This window comes from Chiloscyllium punctatum, chromosome 25 (assembly GCF_047496795.1).
Source record: "Chiloscyllium punctatum isolate Juve2018m chromosome 25, sChiPun1.3, whole genome shotgun sequence".
Taxonomy (NCBI): domain Eukaryota; kingdom Metazoa; phylum Chordata; class Chondrichthyes; order Orectolobiformes; family Hemiscylliidae; genus Chiloscyllium; species Chiloscyllium punctatum.
This window is the reverse complement of record NC_092763.1, coordinates 60,609,940-60,630,136: the sequence shown is the minus strand read 5'-3', so window position 1 is coordinate 60,630,136 and position 20,197 is coordinate 60,609,940. Positions and strand designations below refer to the sequence as shown.

The 20,197-nt window shown below is 39.5% G+C and overlaps 1 protein-coding gene across 1 annotated transcript in view; it reads left to right on the top strand.

Moving 5' to 3' along the window:
- Nucleotides 1-20,197, top strand: part of alg13 (ALG13 UDP-N-acetylglucosaminyltransferase subunit) — an 80,014-nt gene that overhangs the window by 47,488 nt on the left and 12,329 nt on the right. Inside the window, exons 22-26 of the mRNA XM_072594665.1 lie at nucleotides 1,248-1,303; nucleotides 4,452-4,529; nucleotides 6,013-6,178; nucleotides 18,793-18,885; nucleotides 18,972-19,012. Coding sequence (XP_072450766.1) covers nucleotides 1,248-1,303; nucleotides 4,452-4,529; nucleotides 6,013-6,178; nucleotides 18,793-18,885; nucleotides 18,972-19,012 — 434 coding nt within the window. The remainder of the gene's footprint in view (nucleotides 1-1,247; nucleotides 1,304-4,451; nucleotides 4,530-6,012; nucleotides 6,179-18,792; nucleotides 18,886-18,971; nucleotides 19,013-20,197) is intronic.

The window sequence follows — 20,197 nt, the reverse complement described above, 5'->3', positions numbered from 1 at the left end:
CATTGTTGAGCAGGCCACATTTGTTCATCCTTTATTCAGATTCATGATGTTCATTGTGCTCCTCTAAATTTAATTTAGGAATTCCAGGATATTTACTGGCAAGGTATGTGCAGGTCAGGATAATTTGTGATTTTTGAGAGATACCAAGCTGCTAATTCTAAGATCGAGACCAAAACTTTCTTAGCAGAGAATGGGGGGAGAGAGAGAGAGAGAGGTGTTATTGATGTAAGGTTGACTCTTTGCATATGTAGATATACAACCCCACTGTAGCTGTGTCATCTGGGTGACTGAGATGACTAGAACAACTGTCATGTGAACAGTTCAGTTCAGATGTTGGCACTTTCACAATATTTGAATCTTTGTATACTGTGGAATTGTTTTAACAAGTCAATAAACTATGCATTGCAGAATGTGAAGTCTTTGTTTTTCATGTGGCTGAATGCTCTAGTTCATTTAGTGATCCCACCCCTCCACTTGCCCATTCTTCCAGAAATGGTTGTATATTTTGAAGGTCTAAAATTGAAAGCCAAATGGTATTTAAAAATGTATTGAGCAATAATCACAAGTCAATTTGTTCGCTTACATCTGTTTTAACAATGTACAAATTTGTGATCTCTTTTCAAAAGTTCATTTTAAAGCTTGACATTTTCCTGTGCTGTTTACTGATGGCTTTTGTTGAACTCCTGCTAGGAATGTTTAAAATGAAGCAAAATCACCTTTAAATGATGTCTGTTCCTGGAGTTCTAAATTAGTTTAATCAAACTAATTGCTTGATCTGAGATAGAGATATTTTGAAATTGTTTAAAAAGCTTGCTGCAGTTGAAATTAGCATCTGCCTAATAGCTGCAATAACTTATGTATTTGCATCAGGATAAGAAATTTAGAAGGAATCTGAATTCCTACTTTCACTGGAAAGCTGAAATTTTTGCCAGCTTGGATTCTGCATTACGAGCAAATTGTATGTTTTCCTTTTTGGTTCCTGGATGCAAAATTCCTTTTATCTCCTAGTTGTAATTGCTTTAATTTAGCAAGTGCAGGATGTTCAATAATTTTCTAGATATGCTTAATGTCTATATATTGTAAGAAGGTATTCCAAACAATGTTTATTCATTCTAACCTGTATTTATTTGTACAGGAATTTAAAGTATTCATTATGTTGAAGGCAAAGTTGTCAAATGTTCCTTGCTTATTCTAAATATATTTAATTCTTTGCTTCCCATGTGTATCCAACTTCAACTCATTTACAGATTCCGGATATTCAGATCCAATGGTGTATAGTACAACAGAATCGACAGCTAATCTTGTAAGTGTACTTCAATTTAATGACTTTTGTAAATTTTACCTGAGTTTTTGAGCATTAAACTAAACTTGAACATCAATTAAATTTCCAAGTTAATTACAAAATAAAACAAGGATTATTTGCTTTATGCTTGAGTTTCCGTTTTGGGGATGATACATTTTGAATTTTAAGTTATGGTTTTTATTATTTCACATTCAAATTTACTTTTATCTCCTTGTATATAAATGTCCTCATTAACATACTGATTGCTGTTTGTGTAATGCAATTTCCTTTTCGACTGGCCTAGAAATATTTTTCCACAAGTAGTATATTATGCCCTTGGGAACCACCAGTCAGATGAAAACTTACCACCATGTTAAGACTTGCAAAATGGGGACTCCTATTGGAAGCCATTTACAAGTTGTGATTGAGAGGTGGGTTTTAGGAGCAAAAATAAAGATGTCGCATCCTATTTAAATAATAGATTCTATATAAAGGAGAATAGCAAAGATCTTTTAATGATTGTACATTATTACAGAAATGCATGTTGTGAAGGTTGCTTTTAAGAAAAATTAACCATGGGGGAGGGTTTTTTTGACAACTCACTCACTCACCCACTTATCTAGATTCCTAGGAGCAAAAATACTATAGAGCCTTCATGACCATTGAAATGAATAATTCCTAGCATTCTCAACCCTTAGGATTGAGATATGTAGAAATTCCAAAGTAGGCAACTACTTTATCCTTGGGCTGTTCTAGACTCCTCAAACTCTGTGCTCCCAATGAGGTCCCTTCAGAAACTTGTATATTTCAGTGAGATCACCTCTCTCTTCTGCAGAGTTTAGGCACAATTTACTCAGCCTCTCGTCGTAGGGCAACTCTCTCAACTTGAGAAGCAATCCACTGAACCTCTGATGTAATGCCTCCAATGTAAGTATAATTCTTTAAAGCTGGAGGTGTCCTGCGTAGTATTGCCATTGTGGGCTCAAGTCCTGTATAAATTGTCCCTATTTGTGCTTTAATCCCTTTGCATTAAAGGGCAGTGTTTGCTTTCCTAATTGTTCCTACCTGCACACTAACCTTGTGTTCTTTTGAACAAGTGCAATGAAGTCACTCTCTTTTTAAGCATCAACATTCCAGTTTTAAACAAATAAATAATGAAATTGCTTGAGAAATTAAGCTGCCCTGGCAGCACTTGTAGAGAGAGAACAGAATGTTTTAAGTCCAGTGACCCTTCAGAGATAGCAGCTAGGAAAAGGTGGCATTTACAGAGGAACCTCCTATTATTCAAATATCAGGTTATGCAGCAAGATTGCAAGGTCCTACTGCTCTGCCAAACTCTTATTCGGCATTCTATTTAACCGAATGAAACACTGCCTGCCCGTGTCCTTCAGATAATTGAGGTTGCTCTGTATATTGGGGGGGAGGAGGGAAAGAGGGTGGAATGAATGAGCCGATATATTGATATATTGGAACAACCTAGAGAGTGGAAAAAAGATAGGTAAAAAGATTGATTGTAAGCCAGGGAGAAGTGAAGCTAGATAGGTCACAACAGAGTAGTTGAAAATTAGTTGTTAGAGGCACAGAATAAATTGAGTTGTTACATTTGTCCTATTCTATCCGCATTGACACTCCATAGGAGCAATTCACTCGCCATTAGTATGACTTCCTTGCCCTCTCCCTTTGGCATTTCACCTTTCCAGATGGTATTCAAATAAAATTGTATTGCTTCATTGAACCTACCTCTGCACTCAGGCATATGTGGAACTTTTTTTTTGTCACCTCAACAATGTTTCTTCCAGTAACCTGAGATCTGTGCCCTTTTTATTTCCACCAGTGTGAAGTGTTGTCTACTTATTCAGCTGCCCCATGAATTTTGAATACCTCTACCAAATCTATCAGCCCTTTCTTTTTCCAAAGAAAACAGTGTCAACTCTTCCAATCTATATAGCCAGTGTTAAACATCTTTAAGAATAGGGAAGAAGTAAATCATTTTCAATTTGCCTTATGTTTAATATCCAAAACATTGTTTTCCCTATTCCCATACAGTTGAAAATAGTCTTTTATCTTAATTTCAAGTCCTATTAATGTTTGAATCGCATCACTTTTATCCACACCAGATTGCGTCTCAAAAATAACTTTTTCCAAAAGATGCAGTAATTCATTGGTGTTGTACTCTTTTTGAACTTGGCTTCAAAATAAGCCCTTCCTGAAGAAGGGCTTATGCCCAAAATGTTGATTCTCCTGTACCTTGGATGCTGCCTGACCTGTGCTTTTCCAGCAACATATTTTCAGCTTTGGTTTCAAAATACTCAAGCTGCTGCATTTCTAGTTCACTACAGTACAAACTTGGTTGTAATTTACTTCTTTTAATGTGTACACTTGTGTCACCCAAATTTGTGGAATTAGATCTTCATACTGTACAGAAGATGCCCTTTAGCCCATAGTCTTACTGTCAAAAATACAAATCTACACTAGCCCCACTTTAAATTAGATTATCTACAGTGTGGAAACAGGCCCTTCGGCCCAACGAGTCCACACCGACCCACCGAAGCAAAAGCCAGCCAGACCTATTCCCTTACATTTACCCCTTCACCTAACACTACAGGCAATTTTAGTATGGCCAATCCACCTAACATGCATGTCTTTGGACTGTGGGAGGAAACCGGAGCACCCAAAGAAAGCCCACACAGACTGGGAGAATGTGCAAACTCCACACAGTCACCTAAGGCTGGAATCGAGCTCGGGTCCCTGGTGCTGACGGGCTGCAGTGCTAACCACTGAGCCACCGTGCTATCCCTTGCCAGCAATAGGCCCACAACCTTAAATATTATGACATTTCCAGTGCTCATTCAAATATCCTGATGTTACCTTTGTCTCAACTACCCTTCTACGCAGTAATTCCACCATTCTACTTCAAAATTCATCCAAATTTATTAGGCGTGGCCTCTCTGACAAAGCCATGCTGACTACCCTGATCAAACCTTGCCTGTCCAAATGGAGATCCATTTTCTTCAGATTTTTCTAAATGTTTCATTCAATTCAGTTGGATTTTTAAAATGAGCACAATTTAGAATTAGATTGATCTGCTGTAATCAGATCCTTAATCTGGGGCAGCTATTCCAATCCATGGAGTAATGGACAAAAAAACTGATCACTGTTTATCTTGTAGTCTATTCAGGAAGGATGTCCTGCTGTGGAGTCACCCCAGGAGGGCCAGGTTGCTGCACACTTCAGTTATTCACAACAGGTATGTCCCAGAAGAAAGTAATTGGTTCTAGTCCCTTTCAATCTGGCATTAAATAGGGATGAATGCATTGATTTTGTTACTAAATACAATTTAAGTTGCATTTCATACTGTTATTGGATGCACAAATCTCTTGGCATTTAATCTTTTTTTGGAAATATATTTGCTATACAGGTCATTATTGGATGTATTTTGACCATTGACACATTTCCTGCCATAGCTGGAAAAATTCCAATATTTTTGCTCCTGGTCACACAAGATTATTTTGCTATCAACTTTCCTGATTCATCCATTCAGTTTTTAAACTAGCAAATTCAAAAAAATGTCTATTTTGCTCACACCTGAGCAAATGAACTTTTATATTCTCAAAAATGTGAAGTCTCCCAGGATGCTGAGATCTCTGACAGCACGATCCTTCAGTTGAATCGTTGCAGGAATTTTTTAAAATGTTGCTCCCAATAGCATATCATAACCAATATAATGGTGCATATGAGGCCTGATCCAATTAATTGGTGTAATTATATTGACAAGATCAGCTGTAGTTAACATTTTATAATCTGATTAACCTAATGGCCGCCTATGTTTCAGTTCTGTTTTTGGGGGTTTTTGAATTTTCTTGAACTGTAATTTGAGTTGATCAAAGATTGTGTGTGTTTGGCGGGGGTGGGGAGGTGGGTGTGAATGACGGGAGCCCTTATTTTGGTGGTTAACCTGATCTGATGTGCAAAGATGGCACTGTTCCCTAAATGAAAGTGAAATATTCTATTCCATTGGTATTAAGTGCATTGTTTTTAATTATTTGCTCATTATCTGTGGATGGTAAAGTCATTACTTACTATCTGAATCTAATTGACTTGGAGAAGGTGATGGTGAGCTGGGTTCTTGAAATGCTGCCCTCAGTATGTAGGTACGTTACTTGTACTATTGTTTTAAGGAGGGAGTGACAGGATAATTGACTTTCCCATGATGTTCTACCTTTCTATGTAATAAAAGTTGTGCGTTTGGCAGAATCTGCCACAGGCATGTTGGTGAGTTGCTGCAGTAATGGTGCACACTGCTACCATAGTGTATTGGTACTGGAGGGACTGAATGCTTTAAGGTAGTGCAAGGGGTGCCCGTTAAGCTGGTTGAGGATGGTGTTGAACCTGCACTCAACCAGGCAAATGGAAACATTTTCATCACACTTCAGTCTTATACCTTGTAGATGGAAACATTTAGGGAATCGGGAGGTGCAGTAACTTTAGCCTTTGACCTATCCCATGGCCATAGCATTTGTGACTGAATCTGTTAAGGTTCTGTGACCTCCAGAATGTTGAGGAATTTGATGCCATTGGGGATGACAGCCTGACAGTTTTCTAGCATAGAAATGGGGATTCGCTATGTGCAGTTCTTAAAAACACTCAGCTGTAAACCCTTCATATTCAGAATTAAGCAGGATGTTTGTTTTTAAGATTTACTATGTAAACTTGTTCCTCATTACTTCTAGATGGTAAATTCATCAGTGGCATCCACATCCAGCTGTTCAGCCCCTGTTGCAGGTTTTTCCTCTAACTCGACAGAAGCAAGCCAAACGTCGGTCACTTATACAACGGTGCCATCGCAGACAGTTGTATCACCTGTTCTTGTACCTGCTCATCCTGTTGGACGCCCAGGTATTTAATCCAAAATTGATGCATCTGAAGTTTTAATGCTTTAAATTTTTAGTCTGAGTTTCCTGGCTATTTTAGTGTTCGAGAGGGTGTCAACATACAATTTTGTTTATTTCACAAGTCATTACTAATCATAGATTTTGTGGTGTAACAAGAATTTCAATGGAAATTGATTAACAACAACAAATATCACTTGGCTGTTGAACATGAAAGCCTTTGTTCTTTGTATTCCATTCATGATGCAAAAACTGGGATCTTTTATTGCAGAATGTGTTTTTAATGGTGTGGGAATAAGGGGGCAGACAAGGAAAAATTCCTAGTATAAGCAGTCCCCAGCATTTAAACCATTCTTGTTTAAACATTCCCAGATCTTTTTCAATATGATTTTAGTTACATCATACTTTGAACTTTTGCTACAAGTTATATTCCATGAACTTGTATTCCACAACCACGTGATGAAGGAGTAGTGCTCCGAAAGCTAGTGCTTCCAAATAAACCTGTTGGACTATAACCTGTTGTTGTGGGATTTTTAACATCATTCATTTAGATCATGATATGGTGTTGGTTAGATCAGTTGGCTGGATGACTGACTTGCAATACAGAATGATGTCAACAGCATGGCTGCGATTCCCAAAGTAGCTGGAGTTAATCGTGAAGGACTCACCTTGGTGCCTGATGGAGTTTACTGAGGTGTGGTGACTTGCCAGTTAAACCACCACCTCTCCTCTCACTGACAGCAACCCAGCAATAGTCTAAAAGTATGGCAACTGGTCTGCACTTCATCTGTTTATTTGTCTTTACTCCATGTGCCTTGATATCATTGCCTACAAAATTTATAAATGTGTTGAAAGTTCCAAGTGTTTTTAAAATCTCCCCTAAAGAAGAGTTTTCAGATTTGTTATTCTTTATGTAGGAAGAACTGTTATGCTTGTGCTCCCTTGAATCAGCTACTTTGTTTCCTTGTGTTAAGTTACTCAGTTGGGGGTATAGTTTCTGTCTACCCAACAAATCATTCCAACAATCTTTAGTTGGACATTAAGGAATTCAAAGTTAAATCTTAAGGGAAACCACAATGGTATGATGTGAGTTGGCTGATGGACTTGTGAATGTTACTGAAAAGCATTGCAGTGGACAGGCAATGGCAAGCATTCAAGAAGCAAAATTGGTGAACTGCCAAAAAATTTTGTTCCTGTTTGGCATGCGTGTGCAAAGAACAGTGGCGAAACCAAGGCTTATGAGGGAAGTTAAAGTATTAGGTGCAAAACAAATCATCAAACAGGCAAGAACAAAACAGTAGACCAGAGGATTAGGAGCAACTTGGAAGTCTAAAGAGGACCAAGGACAAAAAAAGAAATTGAGAAACTTTGGTCTGGCAGCAGCAGTGGAGAGAAAGCAGAGTCAAGTTTTGGGTCCGGTGACTCTTCAGTACTTGGGATACCACCTTTCCCTATCTGCCATCACTTCTGAAGTGGGGGAGGGGTGAGAATGAGAAGGAGTATGTGATTCTGAAGAGTCACTGGAATTAATTGACTCTGACCCCATGGATGCTGCAAGACCTGCTGAATTTCACCAGTTTCTATTTTTGTGGGTGAATGGGTTGGTTGTGATGTAAGCAGCCCTTGTCATGGCAGGGCCAGAGATGTGGAGGGTGGGTGAAGGACACGAAAGGTGGTCAGGCCATATAATTGTCAAGCTTGATATCTAGATGAGACTTTGTTCTTCCCTGGCCAGAGCGTGTGGCTTGGGCTTGCTTCAATGCTCCAGCAAAACTCAGCATAATATGGAAGCATGCAATCTCAATTTCCACCTGGGGTCATTACGGCCTTTAGGACACTATATATATCTGATTCAATAATTTTAGGGCCCATGTACCACCTTTCATGTCCTTTACCCACCTGACATTCCTGGCTCTATCATGACATGGGCTGCTTCCATCACTACTACTCACCCATTTTCACCTCTTAATGGTCTCTGTTAACAGCTTATATTTCTCCTTGACTCTCCATTATCCAGCTCTTTTTTTTTTGTCTGCCTAACTGCTGTTCTCTCTTGACTTCATTTCTACTTATTGTGTGCTCCTTTTTTTTCACCTTGCAACCACTACCTCTCCCATGTGCCTCCATCCCCCACTCTTCATATATAACCACCTTTTCTTAACTACCATCAGTTTCGAAGAAGAGTTGCTGGACCTGAAATATTGACTTGGCTTTCTGTCTGCAGATGTTGCCAGACCTGTTGAGTTTTTCCAGTTTTTGCATTTGTTTGATTTTCCACTATTTGCGGTCCTTTTTTCTTAAAAAGGAGGACCAAGGGATTGATAAAGATGTGGAAAGATCTTGCAAGGAGTATTTGAAAATGTTTTAGACTGTTCGCATGTAAAGAGAAACATTTTGGTGAAAACTAATGTCGGTCTCAGTCAGAAATGGTGAAATTTTATAAGCGGAACAAAAAATAGCTGACTAAAATTCCTACTTGTCTTTTTTCACAAAAAAGACACTGTTTGCCGAGCTAGGAATTTGTGTTGCAGACGTTTCGTCCCCTGTCTAGGGGACATCCTCAGTGCTTGGGAGCCTCCTGTGAAGCGCTTCTGTGATCTTTCCTTCGGCATTTGTAGTGGTACAAATGCCGGAGGAAAGATCACAAAAGCACTTCACGGGAGGCTCCCAAGCACTGAGGATGTCCCCTAGACAGGGGACGAAACGTCTGCAACACAAATTCCTAGCTCAGCGAAAAGAACCGCAACAACAAGCACCCGAGCTACAAATCTTCTCACAAACTTTGAACAAAAAAGACACATGATGTTTGTGGAGATCAGAGGAAGTGAAGCAAATCTATATTAGAGAAGTTAAAAATCACACACCAAATTATAGTCCAACAGGTTTAATTGGAAGCACACTAGCTTTTGGAGCGATACTCCTTCGTCAGGTGGTAGTGGAGGGCTCAATCCTAACACACAGAATTTATAGCAAAAATTTAGTGTGATGTAACTGAAATTATACATTGAAAAATTGATTGTCTGTTAAGCCTTTCATCTAACAGACAATTTCAGTTACATCACACTAAAGTTTTGCTATAAATTGTTAGGATTGAGCCCTCCACTACCACCTGATGAAGGAACGACGCTCCGAAAGCTAGTGTGCTTCCAATTAAACCTGTTGGATTATAACCTGGTGTTGTGTGATTTTTAACTTTGTACACCCCAGTCCAACATCAGCATCTCCAAATTGTGTATTAGAGAAATGATGTTGGAGAAATTCATGGGCTTAAAAGCTGACAAATTCCCAGGGACTGATGATCTACACTGCAAAGTACTTAAGGAAATGGTCCTAGAAATTCTTTAGACTATGGAACAGCTTGTATAGGTTGCAAGGTAGTGAATATAACCCCACTGTTTACAAAAGGTGGTGGAGAGAGAACTGAATTAGACCAGATAGTCTGCTGTTGGTAGTAGGAAATATAGAACACAGCACAGTACAGGCCCTTCAGCCCTCAATGTTGTGCTGGCCTTTTATCCTACTCTAACATCAAACTAATTTACACACCCTACATTTTACTATCATCCATATGCCTATCCAAAAGTAGTTGATACGTCACTAATCTATCTGATTCTACCACCACTGCTGGCAGTGCATTCCATGTACCCACTACTCTGTTCAAAGAACCTACCTCTGACATCGTCCCAAAACCTTCCTACAGTCACCTTTTTAAAATTATGCCCCCTTTGTGTTAGCCATTTCTGGCTATCCACCCTATCTATGCTTCTCATCAACTTGTACACCACCTCCTCCTTTGCTCCAATGAGAAAAGCCCTAGCTCCCTCAACCTTTCTTAAGGCACATCCGCCAGTCTAGGCAGCATCCTGGTAATCTTCTCTGCACCCACTCTAAAGCTTCCACATACTTCCTATAATGACTCAACCAGAACTGGACACTCTATTCCAAGTGTGGTCTAACCAGGGCTTTATAGAGCTGCAGTATTGCCTCGTAGTTCTTAAACTCCATTCCCTTGCTAATGAAAGCCAACCCACCATATACCACTTTAATGACCCTATCAATTTGGGTGGCAGCTTTGTGGTCTACGTCCATAAATCCTTGAAGGTCCCTCTGTTCCTCCATACTCTCAAGAATCCTGTCTTTAACTTGTAATCTGCGTTTTAAATTTGACCTTCCAAAATGAATCACTTCACACTTCTCCAGGTTGAATTCCATCTGCCACTTCTCACAATTTCATCAACCTTGGTGTCATCAGCAAACTTACTAACCCACCCTTCCACTTCCTCATCCAAGTAATTTATAAAAATCACAAAGAGCAGAGGTACCAGAACGGATCCCTGCAGAACGCCACTGGTCATTGAGCTCTAGGCTGAATCCTTTCCATTTACTACCACTCTGATTTCTATGGGCAAGCCAATTCTCCATCCAGGCAGTAGATTTTCCCTGTATCCAATGCCGCCTCACTTTCTGAATGACCCTACCATGGGAACATTATCAAACACTTTGCTAAAAATCCACATCTACCACATCCACAGCTCTATCATTGTGTTTTGTAACATCCTCAAAAGAATTCAATAAGGCTTGAGGCGTGATCTACCAAGCTGACTCTCCCTCAAGTTATGCTTTTCCAAATAGTCTCAAATCCTGTCTCTCAGAAACCTCTCAAATAATTTGGCCACCACTGATATAAGACTGGTCTGTAATTTCCAGGGTTATTCCTAATCCTTTTCTTGAACAAGATAATAACATTTGCCACCCTCCAATCATCTGGTGGTAATTCAGTGGACAGTGAGGACACAATCTCTCCCTTGTTTCCCATAATAACTTTGGGTGTGTGCCATCTGGCCCAGGGGACTTATCTATACTCACATTTTTCAAAATTTCCAACACATCCTCATTGGCATCAGCCTGCTTCACACTCCTCACAAATGACAGTCCCTCTCAGTAGTGAATATTGAAGCAAAGTATTCATTTAAGGACCTCCCCTACCATCTTCAACTCCTGGTACAAGTTCCCTCCACTATTTCTAATCTGGCCATCCTCTTGTTCCTTGCAAGCATAGAATGTGTTGGGGTTTTTTATTCTACCTGCCAACGCTTTTTCATGCCCCCTTCTAGCTCTCCTAAGTCCATTATTCAGATCCTTCCTGGCTACCTTGTAACCCTCTAAATCACTCTGATCCTTGCTTTCTCAACCTTAAGTTTTATTTTGACTAGATGTTCCCCTCTCTTGTCATCCAAAGTTCCTTCACCCTACCATCCCTCCTTTGCTTCAGTGGGACAAACCTATCCTGCCCTCTCAACAGTGCTCCCTAAACAACCTCCATGTCTCTGTCATGCATTTCTGAGAATATCTGCTCCCAATTTATGGTCCAGTTCCTGCCTATAAGCATTGTAATTTCCCCCTCCCCAATTAAATACTTCCCATACTGTCTGCTCCTCTCCCTCTCCATGACTATTGTAAAGGTCAGGGAGTTGCGATCACTGTCACCAAAATGCGCTCCCACTGAGATTTAACACCTGACCTAGTTTGTTACCAAGCACCAAATCCAGTATGTCCTCCCCTTGAGTTGGCCTACCTACATAGTCAGGAATTCTTCCTGGGCACCTGACAAAATCTATGCCATCCGAACAATTACAACCTCCTTACTGCAAATAAATATTAGGGAAGTTGAAGTCGCCCATGACAACAACCCTTTTACCACTGCAGCTTTTCAAAATCTGTGCCTCAATCTTTCTGTGCCCCTCTTGCTATTGGGATTCTATAGAAAACTCCAAATCCAGTAACTGCTCCTTTCTGACTTCCACCCATACTGACTCAGACTAACTCTCTCCTCGATGACCTCATTTTCTGTGGCTGTTATATTATACCTGATTTAGCAGTGCCAATCTCCACCTCTTTACCTATTTCTTTTGAAGTTTCTAAACCTGGAACATGCAACAACCATTTTTGCCCATGATATCCAAGTCTCTATAATGCACAACTTTAGCATGGATTTTATAGCAGAAACTTGAGGGGGACAAAAGTTGTAGAATCGGACAGTCAGCATGGGTTTACAAATAGGAAATCATGCTCGACAAATCTAGTAATTCTTCAAGGATGTAGCTAGAAAATATTGCTTGAGGTAGCCAATGGATGTTTTATTTGGATTTGCCGAAGGTTTTTGACACAGTCCCATTTAGATTAATGTGTAAAGCTAAAGCACTTGGGATCAGGAGTAGTTAATTGAGAAAAAAATTGTTAGGCATGAAACAGCGAATAAATGGGCTTTTTCTGAAATGTGGGTAGTGACAAATGGGTACTACAGGGTTCAGTACTCTGATCCCAGCTTTCAGTGTCTTAATGGTTTAGATGAGAGAACTGAATGTAATATCTCAATTTGCATATGACAAAGGTGGGTAGAAGAGCAAACGGAGGAGATTTGGTCAGGCTGAGTGGCTAAATGCATGGCAAATACAAAATTTCTAAATTTTTTAAATTCATCATGGGATGTGGGTATTTCTGGCTAAGCTGCCATTTATTGCCCATTCCAAGTTGCCCAGATGGCAGTTAAGTGTCAACCACATTGCTGAGAGTCTGGAGTCACATGCCAGACCAGGTAAGGATGTAAAGAAGGCAAACTATCTTTTGGTCTTCATTGCAAGAAGGTTAAAATATAATGATGAGGCTGTCTTGGTGCAGTTATACTGGGTGTTGGTGAGACCACACCTGGAATATGTGCAGTCTTAGTCCCCTTATCCAAGGGCGGAAGTGCAGTGGAGGTTTACCAAATTGATTCCTAAATGGCAGGACTGATGTATGAGGAAAGACTGAGTTGGTTAAGGTTCTATTCACTGATTAGAAGAATGAGGTCAGATATTGTAGTAACCTATGGGCTGCTTACAAGACTAGACCAGTTGATTAGCTATGGTCCCATTGAGTGGCAGAGCAGGCTTGGGTCACATGGCCTGCTCCCGCTCCTATCTTTGATTCTAAGTCAGTTTAAATCTTTAAGCTGCGCTATAAACATATGGTAGTATTCAAATGAGAGCATCAAGTTTTTCTAGTGCTTTCTGTTCTTCTGTTCCACCCCACCAAAAAATAACATTTGTGCCAGAAACTAATCAATCATGCATTAATATGTTCATGGAGATCCATATGTCCAAATTGGCGACCAGTCTTGGACCACAAATTTGGCAACAAGGGCCACTCATTTGACTGGGACAACACAACAATAATAGGACAAGCCAAATCGAGGATAGCCAGGGAACTTCTAGAAGCATGGCATTCATCCACTGACTCCATCAATAAACACGTTGACCTAAACCCAATATACTGACCACTGCAACAAATAACTGGACTGGCAATTGGAAGCAGCAGGAACAAAACCAAATAAATTCCAGTTGACACAGTACAGCAGTGCTTCACAGGAAGCTCCACAGCACTGAGGATGTCACATGAAATGGGATGAAATGTCTGCAAACCAACTTGCCAGTTTGGCGAACATAGCCACAACTGGATGGTCCATCTGAACGTCCTCCAGAGACCCCTAGTGTCACTGTTACCAGTCTTCAGCCAATTCGATTCACTCCACATGATATCAAGAAACTGGCACCAGATACTGCAAAGGCATTGAGGATTTGTGCTCCAGAACTACTTGTACCCTTAACCAAGCTGTTCCAGTGCAACTACAACACCGGCATCACCAAACTGTAAAATTTTCCGGGTACGACCTGTGCCTGCACAGCAAGATGAATTGAACCTGGTTCAATTATTGCCCCATCAGACTACTCTTGATGATCAATAATGTCGTCGGTGTCATCAACAGTGCTATCAAGAGCATCTACTCATTGATGCCCAGTTTGTGATCTGCTGTGATCCCTCACTGCAACCTTGATTCAAATTCTGTCCTCATCTCACCACCCATGTAATTTTTTCCTCTTTCTTTCAGGAAGAGAAAAGAATATCCTTGGAGATTTCTTGGGACCAAAATGCCATTCTTGACGACAAGTCAATCATGCAGAAGTTGGTCTATTACTCTGTTCTGGCATATGTGGTCTCTGAAGTCTTGCAGACATTGCAGGAAATACAACCTTGATGTTTTCTCAATTCTTCGCTTAAAAGAACAAATGGTATTTACTAAAGTAATGAAGTGTATTTTTTTCAGAAATGTGATCAGTTGAGCAGTTTGTACATGGCAAACTTTCCTTCAATTTGGCTTGACTTTATCAGGGCTTCTATAAGTGAACCAGCTAGAAGAAAAGCCTCTTCAAAGTCTATCATCATTCTAAACAGTACTTGAGGTTCTACAGCAAAACAAGAGGTTATCACCAGTCATGTGATTTTAGAAAGCTCTGCTTTAAAAATTCCAGTGTTCTGAGCTTTCAGGACTTTTAAGGAAGAAGTAAGCACATTCCAAGTATGTTCATAAAACTTAATTTAATTTTCCTCAGTCATTCAAAAGTAAATACTTTTCAAGCAATATTAAAATATCATATGACACTTCAAAAATTTGAATTAGGTATTGTCAGTCATTTTTGTCTCGTAATAACAAGTATATGCATCAATTTTATAGGCTGGCATTTGGTCTTTCATCAGTCCTCATAACATTTCAAAGGATAATAAACAAACTATAAACACATTGAGGGGCTAGTTACTTGAGGACATGATTATTTTAGCTTCAAATAAGTACATCCCTGATGACAAGCTGAAAGTGTTCCAAAATTTGGTGTGAAGACTCCAAAATCTGAAATGTTTTAAAATCCTGCTAAGTATTTGCATCATTGGCTAGCCAAAGATGAGTTGTCTTTTTCCAGAATAATGTTCAGCATTAAGATATGTGCCACCTGCACTATTCGACCTAATCTTTGGATCCAATGAGATATCACAGAAAATGCACAGCCAAGTAGCCAACCTCGCTGCATCTATTGCAAGGAGGAGGGGGGGGGGGAAGGTTCTGTGGCTTTGAACAGAAGGGTGAGACAAAGCATTCAAATTTTATGAAAACAAATTAAGGTGGCACAATGATTACACATTAGATCTGTCCAAAAGCTCAAGCTAACATGTGATGCCACTCCATATGGTGTAGATGAGGTGATCTCTTGTATGTTGGATAAGGAGAGACTTGTTTATATCTTAAGGTCCTGAAGGAATGTAAGACAATAAGTAAAATTATGCTCAGCATAAAGCATTGTTTTTGGGTTTTAGTCTAAAAATGATTTTACATAATAGGGGTTCTCTGATTTTTATGAATGTCAAACTTATGAATGCTCATACTAATGCACATAATCTCATACAGGGTATAATTCTAAAGATCTGATATAGGAATGTTTCCTGTACTTAATGACTATTGTGCTGCATTGTGTTTTGACTTGTGGATGGACCTTAACGTAACTAATTCATAACCCAGGGACTCGTACAGTCATCATGAAAGCTGATAATCAGCCACTGGTCGTTTTGAAACCAAACGCTCCAATACCCACTTTAGCAGCAGCTTGAATGCAGAGGTGGACTTTGACTTTTGTCTAAGTTGTTTGTAGATGATGGAGTGATCATTGTAATGTTAATGCACTGCACTGTCTAGAATTACCATCTATATCTGACACAGAACCCAGCAGGGAGGATGCACTTTCTTTCCACGTGTTGATGAGTTGTCAGTCTGATTACGTTAGAGCAACTCATACAGGATGCTGTGTTTTCAAGGATGTGCAATTGTATCTCACAGGTAACTAATACAGATATTAGATTTGGAAATTGAGCCATTTTTCTACCCCTAAGAACAGGTTGGCAGTTAGCAAATTTATGTTATGGATTCTGGAAATGTACAGATCAGTTGTATGATCTTCATAATTAGTACTTGGGGTTTGGTTTGACAGTGTAGTGAGAAGCCATCTTTGGCCAGGTTGAGATAAGTAAGTAAAGTAGTGTATCTTGAGCTGCAGTAAAAATGAAACCTTGCCATCAGTACCTTTGCACCCATGTAAATGCTCAGTTCAAATGTAAGTTGATGATTGTGGAATATGAAAGGTGGTATCATCCTTCGATCAGAGCAGCAGAATGCACACACTGTTCAAGTTCTTGTTAAATGTTCACTGCTAACTGGAAGAAATGTCAGGTGTCATTTGAATCATAAGCTGGCAATTTGTTTTATTATCTATCTCACATTGTACTACAACTACTGGTAAAATGCCAGCTGAATTTATTTCTTTGACTGAAATGAGAATTTAATTATTGAAGCCACATGTAGAAGTCAAAGTAACTAATCATAGGATAGAGTGGGAGAAAAGTCTCTAGCTGAATGAGAAGGTTAAAACTCTGGCGACCATTAGGAAGAGTGGCAGAAATGCAAACCCATCCCTCAAATGTTTAGTCAAGATGTTTGGTAGTGAAAAAGTTAAGGTTGTATAATATTTTACCTTCCAGGGTTCATAAAGGAAATTGGGAAGGATCAAATAAGTCTGCATTGGACTGTTGGATAGGAGTAGAATGTTGATAGCTACAATGGTGCTTGAAACCAGTTTGCTCAGATCCGAATTGAACAAACATTTCTAATGAAAAGGCAAATTCAGTGGATGGTCATAGACAGATTTTGTCGTTGTTAGAAAACCTAGTCCTTGGGCCCAGATGGGTCAAGGACTTTACCCAAGTACTGAATGTTTGAGTTAAGGAAGGAGGTATCCTCTTAGGAATTGGGAGCCAGTGATTCCGATTGATTTGTAAAGAAATGTAAAATGATTATTGTATAAAAGATTTATGGAATTATGTTTTTGTAAGGTATTCATGGAGTATAATAGCATCTTTAAAGTAATTTGTGAATATATGTATATTACAGAATTATTCTCCGTTTTTGACGCATGTATGCTGAATAATGTTTTTATTTGTCCTGGAAAGATTGGTTTTAATAACGGTTATACAAATGCAATGTTATTAAATACCTATCCCTATTCTGTCATTGGAGCTTAGCAGACAATTTGATCAGAAGTGAAAAACTACAGAAGTCTCTTATCCTCCACTTTACGCTCTCTAGGAAAACAGAGTGGTGTTTGGTGTAGTTTAGATGACAGACGTAACAGATCAGCTACAGAGATTGCTGCAAGATAGATGAACATGATAAACAATTTCTTGTCGCTACAAACTGCAGCAGTGCATATCTCTTTAGATTGGTTTCAGGGAGTAAATATGCTCTGCATGTGCAGTTTTCCAAAGCTAAAGTAACTTTCATATGAAAAGATTTTGTCAAATGCAACTGGACAATCTCTTTCTTTGCTTGCAATGCCTCTTTTTGTGATGGGGAAACAAATCTAGTACTTTAGTACGTCCTGCACTCTTTTTAAACTCCAGTAGATGGTACTCTTTTCATTTTTCAGAAAGATGGCAGAAGCCACAGTTGCATGCGTTCTGAATTTAAATGAGTTCAGTCTTTTTGTTAAATTTTTAATACTCAAGATGGTGGTTGAAGGCTGTACAAAATGGCAAACTATTAGAATTTAATGTGTAGCAAGAACCACCAAATCATTTTCCTCAGTATAGTGAGGTTGTGCTATTTAATTAAACACTTTCTCCTGTAGCTTTTGTAAACCAGCTAGGTGCATGCTGTTAGAGTCTATAACCTAGTGACCGGTCAAGGGAAGGAAAAGCACCAGCCTTTCCTGTCCAGCATTACCTTTTTATACCTCGCGCTCTCCTCTTTTAATGGTGCTAAGGGGCTAATTCAGTTTTGCATAAAGTATCTGTGAATCAACTGTGTTCTAGCCTCCATGTGATTGAGACATGATCAGTGCAAAATGCAGATTTTTGAAAAAGTAGATAAGTAGGATTGTTCCAGGGATGTTTCCTGGTGATTGTGCCTTAAAAAAACCTGTTATTAGTTCAGGATGGACTTTTTAAAAAAAATGTTACTTTCTATCCACTTTTTTCAATACCTCAAACTCAGGCACTCAAACATCTGAGCAAATAGAGGCATTTGAAATGTGGATGTGAACATGTACTCAAGTTTTGCAGACAGACTGAGACGAATGAAGAGATGCATGAAATTGCAGGAGCAAAAAGAAAATGCCTGTTTTGGCCATTTGATCAAGCTGAAAAGCTATGACTTTAAGCAAATACAGTGAATGCTGGTATAAAGGTCAATAACCACTGTGTTTTTTTTAGTTCAATCTGGGTTCCAGTACAACCTCTGCTCATCTGAAATTTATTTCTCCCACCCCTCAACTCCACCCAACTTTCTCTCCTCCCCCCCCCCCCCCCCCCCCCCCCAAACAATCACACTTAATCTCAGTGCTGATCAATTTAGCATCATCAACTGAGTACTCTGCAGGAATGCTGTAGTATGGATAGCTACATTTTTATCCTTGAACACTTCTGGACACTTGCTCAGTTTTGTTTTCCTGCAAGTTGCATTAAGGAAAATAATGGTTACTATATTTTCTATTTGTCCACTCCTTTCTTCCTGTATCCTCTGTCCTGCTTCCAATATTTACTTATGCTATGCATTGTTATTTTCCTTTTCTGTCGAGTAAATGTCTTGACCTGTTTTCAGATCCATTACCATCCGAGGTGTTACAGTTTTCATTTTATTATTTGAAAGATATGCTTGCTATGAACATTTGGGAGGAATGTTTTTAATGTATGTGTTACTTCCACTAGGCCCTCCCCCTCCTGTCAGTGAAATGGGTGAAACAGTCAGTTCTCCACCGCCACCGTATTCCTGTGATCCCAATGGCAATGATCTTCCTCGAGGTGAGACCCTTTTTACTCTGAACAAAACCATAAATTCAGAAGTGTCCAGGTTTTAAGGTAATAAAACTTTTTTTTGTCTCTTTTAGATAGGAAGGTGGTCCAGTATTACTTCAACCTTGGTTTGCAGGTGAGTTTAATAGGAATATAGAATTAATATAGTTCTGTATGTCTGTTGTCCTTCAAATAAGTCATCCAAAAGAGATTCTGCTGAATTTTGGGGCATCTTTTTAAGCACTTTGCTTCAATAACTTATTTTTAAATTATAGCCCATGACTCTTACACAGCTTTATCTTCAAGAGGTTTGCAGAGAATCTCATTAATGTGGTTGAATCAGCATCTTAGCAGGACTTATACACTTAATGGTAAGGTCCTAGAGAGTGTTGCTAAGCAAAGAGACCTTGGAGTGCAAGTTCATAGCTCCTTGAAAGTGGAGTTGTAGGTAGATAGGGTACTGAAGGAGGTATTTGGTATGCTTTCCTTTATTGGTCAGAGTATTGAGTACAGGAGTTGGGAGGTCATGTTGTAGCTGTACAGGACATTAGTTAGGTCACTGTTGGAATATTGCGTGCAATTCTGGTCTCCTTCCTATGGGAAAGATGTTGTGAAAATTGAAAGGGTTCAGAAAATATTTACAAGGATGTTGCTAGGGTTGGAGGATTTGAGCTATTGGGAGAGGTTGAATAGGCTATGGCTATATTCCCTGGAGTGTCGGAGGTTGAGAGATGACCTTTATAGAGGTTTACAAAATTGAGGGGTGTGAGAGGGTAAATAGACAAGTCTATTCTCCCTGGGGTCAGGGAGTCCAGAACTAGAGGGCATAGATTTAGGCTGAGAGGGGAAAGAGACCTACGGGGCAACTTTCTCACTGAGGGTGTATGTGTATAGAATGAGCTGCCAGAGGAAGTGGTGAAGGTTGGTGCAATTGCAACATTGTAAGAGGCATTTGGGTGGGTATATGAATAGGAAGGGTTTGGCAGGATATGGGCTGGGTGCTGGCTGGTGGGACAAGATTGGGTTGGGATATCTGGTCGGCATGGATGGGTTGGACCGAAGGGTCTGTTTCCATGCTGTACATCTCTATGATATAAATGATTTGGGTGTAAACATAGAAGGTATAGTTAATACGCTTGCAGATGACACACCAAAATAGGAGATGTAGTGGACAGCAAAGAAGGTTACCTCCGTACAATGGGATCTTGATCAGATTGGCTGAGGAATGGCAGATGGAGTTTAATTTAGATAAATGTGAGGTGTTGCATTTTGAGAAAGCAAATCACCAGTACTTGTACACTTTATAGTAAGGTCCTGGGGA